A 3,502-nucleotide genomic window follows, 5' to 3' on the forward strand; every position below is an offset into this window, starting at 1 on the left:
TTAAAAGGGAGGGCGGTTCCGCGGCGCTTAAGTTAGCAGAGAGGGAGAGAGAAAACGGATTCCCCGCCCCCCCTCCTCTCACGCACACCCAATTTTCCCAGAGGCTGGGAAGGGAGTGTTAGCACCAGACCCGGAGTGTCGTTGTCCTTTGGAAAAAAACAAAAAACGAAAATATGAAAATCAGAGTGTGCAGCTGAAAGGCGCCCCAGGCACCGGGCTTGGCTCCAGCTGATCAGAAGCGGATTGGGGGGGGGGGGGGGAACAGACGGGTTTGTTTCCCAGTCGGAAGGGGGCTTTGAAACTAAAACTAGGGAGTTGCTACCGAGTCCTGACTTCCGGGACGTGCACCCCGGAAAGGGCGGAGTAGGGGTCCAGGCAGGACCCTACAGCGGTCCACGCAAGGGACATCTGCTGAGGGTCCCAGAATGACTCCCTGCCACAGCGTTACCACCGGATGTTTCCAACGTCTTCTCCCGTTTCCTCTGGTTCCAGAGCCCACGGTGGGACAGGCTGCAGAGCAGATTTCGCAGATAACAATTGCGGTGGGAATGGAGAGGTGTGGATTTCGCTTCCCAGTCCGTGGGTAGAGCTAGTAACCGTGCTTGCGGTGGTAATGGAACTGAACCCACAAGGACAAGGACAGTAGTGGGCGGCCTGGGACTGCTGAAGTCGCCCCACTCCCCACTGGAAGTCCCCAGTAGTGAAGATCGGGTCTGGTAAAGGGGCGGAGTAAGTGAAGGTTGCGGGTGGGGGGTGGGGAGGCTTACGTCCTGCCAGCCCTAGGCTTCAGCTCCCAGGTACCCAAGGTGGGGGATGGGAATGGGCGGGCCAGTCGGGCTGGGGGTTCAGCCTGCCGTCTGCCTGTAGTTGCCATTAATCTCCTGGGCGATGTTGACCGCCTCTGCGCCCAGGGGCAGCCGATCACTGTATTCAGAGCCCGCCTCGAACTCCTCTTGGTTGGCCTTGGACTGGGACTCCACCAGCGAGCAGGCCGCCAGGCTCTCCTCCCTCTGCAGGTCCCCACCTGGGTCCCCCTGCTCCGCGTCTTCATCAAGGCCCTCCCCGGGAGCCTCCTCGGGCTCCACGACGTCTGCCTCACCGCCTGCCGGGTAGCTTTTCTCGGACTCGAGGTAGGACGCACGGGGGTCAAAGTCTGCGGCGATGCGTTTCTCCATGGGGTCAGGGGCCTGGGGCCTCAGTATAAGACGATAGGGCTTACCCGGGTGTTTGGCCAGCAGATGGCAGCAGGCGGCGCCCAGCAGGGGCACGGTGGCCAGCACCAGGAGGAACACGCTCACCGCCACGATAACCAGCAGCGAGGGCAACTCCTTCTTGGTGGCAAACACCACTTGCACGTGGCAGGCCTCGCCTGCCAGCGCCAGGCACACCGAGTAGTTGGTGCCAGGCCGCAGGCCGCGGAACCAATAGGCGTTGACGCCCTCCTCCACTCGCGACCACTGTACAGCTGCGCCGCCCCCCGCTGGGCACAAGTAGAGCAGGCGCAGCGGCCGCCGTCCCGGCCGCCCGGCTCCCCCAGCCCCGCTGGGCCCAGATCCCCAGCGCGCCGCCAGCGGCGTCAGCTGCACCCGAGCCTCACGCTCCGCCACGTCCAGCGCGATGACGCCCAGCTCAAAGACGTGCTGCTTGAGCTCTGCGCTCTGATTGAATGCGTGGTTGGACACGTACCGCGAGGGGTCCCCGTGGCCACAGCGTTGCTCCTCCACCGGATCTGCAGAGACCTGGTCTTCTGCCTCCTCTCCCTCACCTGCCTCCTCCTCCTCCGGCCCCGCCTCCGTCTCGCCCAGGATGCTAACCCGGACCAGGCCTGGGCCTTTGATTTTACCCTCGGGTTTGGAGGGTAGGACGCTGTTGCCCCGGCCTTTGGCTGTGGACTTGCGCTCAGAAGTAGGGGCCTGCCCATCAGAGTCTCCCCCAGAGCCAGGAGCGTGTTTTGGGGGCCCAGAAGCCGCCACTGCCACGCGTAGTGACGTGGAGTTGGCACCCAGCTCGTTGTAGGCACGGCAGGTGTAGACACCTGCTTCCTTGGCACTCAGGAGCGGAACCAATAGGGAACCGTTTGTGAGGGCCAGGAAGCGTGGGTTGGCTGGGGGTGCGGGCCAAGCGGGTGCCGGAGTCGGGATTGGGGCCTCCGTCTGCGTTGGCCCGTCCCCATCTCCTTCCTCCTCTCCGTCTTCCGCCGCATCCGCGTAGTCCTCCCCGCTCTGGACCGGAGGCTCTAAGACCACGGTGCCACCCGGGATCTGAAGTTGCCATTGCAGGCGGGGCGTGGGATGTCCTTCCGCGAAGCAGTGTAGCAGGAGCGCTAGGCCCGCGGGCCAGGGGCTGTCCGGTGCCTCAGGCGGTGGTTCAGCACTCAGACGCACGCTGGGTGGTGCACAGGACAGGGCGGGCAGGCGGTGCACCGGCACCCCCTGCAGCGCGGGAGGCGAGGCGCACGCGATGGAGTCGGGCTCGGGTAACGAAACCCTGGTGTTTGCGGCCCAGGCCTGCAGCCACACAAGGCTGCAGCCGCAGTGGAAGGGGTTGTGATAGAGTTGCAGATGTGACAGCGCGCTAAGCGCGTCGAAGGTGCCAGGGGCCAGTGTACGAAGGCGGTTGTTGTTGATGCGCAGGGAGCGCAGGTCGGGCAGCGCACCCAGTGCGTCCCGGGGCAGCGAGCCCAAGCGGTTGTGGTTCATTTTGAGCAGCTGCAGCGCGCTCAGGTTACGGAGGTCGCTCCACGGGAAGCTGGATATGAGGTTGTGGCTTAGGTCGAGGTTCTTGAGCTGGCTCAGCACCGCCAGCGCGCCGGGCTCCACCGTGCGCACCTCATTGTGCGCCAGCCACAGCGACGTGACCTGCGTGACGTCGGCGAAGGCCCCACGCCGCAGCACGGTGATCTTGTTGGCCGACAGACTAAGCGTGGTCACGTTGGCCGGCAGTCCTTCTGGCACCTCGCGCAGCTCCTTGTAGGCGCAGTCGGCGAACTGGTGTGCATACTTGTCCACGCAGGCGCACGGCTCTGGGCAAGCTGCGGCCCCTCCTAGCAGAGCCCAGGCCAGCCACAGAGCCCGCAAGCGCACCATCGCGGATCCTGCGGATGGAAGCCGGGGTGGGGAAGAGGGGAGAAGGTGACTTATGAGCCCCAGCTTTCCTCCCCTTTTAAGCGCTGCCTCCGCAAACCCATCTAGGGCAGGCCCTGGGGTTCCGGTAATCTCCTCTGTGCTCAGGAGTCTCTCTCCCACACGAATGGGGCTCAATGGAAATCTCAGGATTCAATGCATCCTCTCTCAGGGCCCTGATTTCCGTTTCCAGCGGATTTATGCCTCGCTTTCCACCCCCTTACTTGCTCGTTCAGTCTAGCAGTGGTCCTTCCAGAGGCTCTGCAGCTCACCTGTCTGTCTGCTCTTGGGCTCTACCCTGGCCCCGTGTGTTTCTGAGCCTTCGTTTAACTCCGTGAGGAGGATACACAGAGAAGGTATTTTTGTCCATGACCTGTCGT

At 63.5% G+C, this 3,502-nt stretch overlaps 1 protein-coding gene across 1 annotated transcript; it reads right to left on the reverse strand.

Annotated features, from left to right (window-relative positions):
- Positions 1–257: 257 nt before the first annotated feature.
- ISLR2 (immunoglobulin superfamily containing leucine rich repeat 2) lies at positions 258–3,110 on the reverse strand. Its single transcript, XM_042940483.1, has one exon. The coding sequence runs from the start codon at positions 3,084–3,086 to the stop codon at positions 846–848; it is 2,241 nt and encodes a 746-aa protein (XP_042796417.1). The 5' UTR covers positions 3,087–3,110; the 3' UTR covers positions 258–845.
- Between the last annotated feature and the right edge of the window lie 392 nt (positions 3,111–3,502).

Source organism: Panthera leo, chromosome B3 (assembly GCF_018350215.1).
Source record: "Panthera leo isolate Ple1 chromosome B3, P.leo_Ple1_pat1.1, whole genome shotgun sequence".
Classification (NCBI taxonomy): domain Eukaryota; kingdom Metazoa; phylum Chordata; class Mammalia; order Carnivora; family Felidae; genus Panthera; species Panthera leo.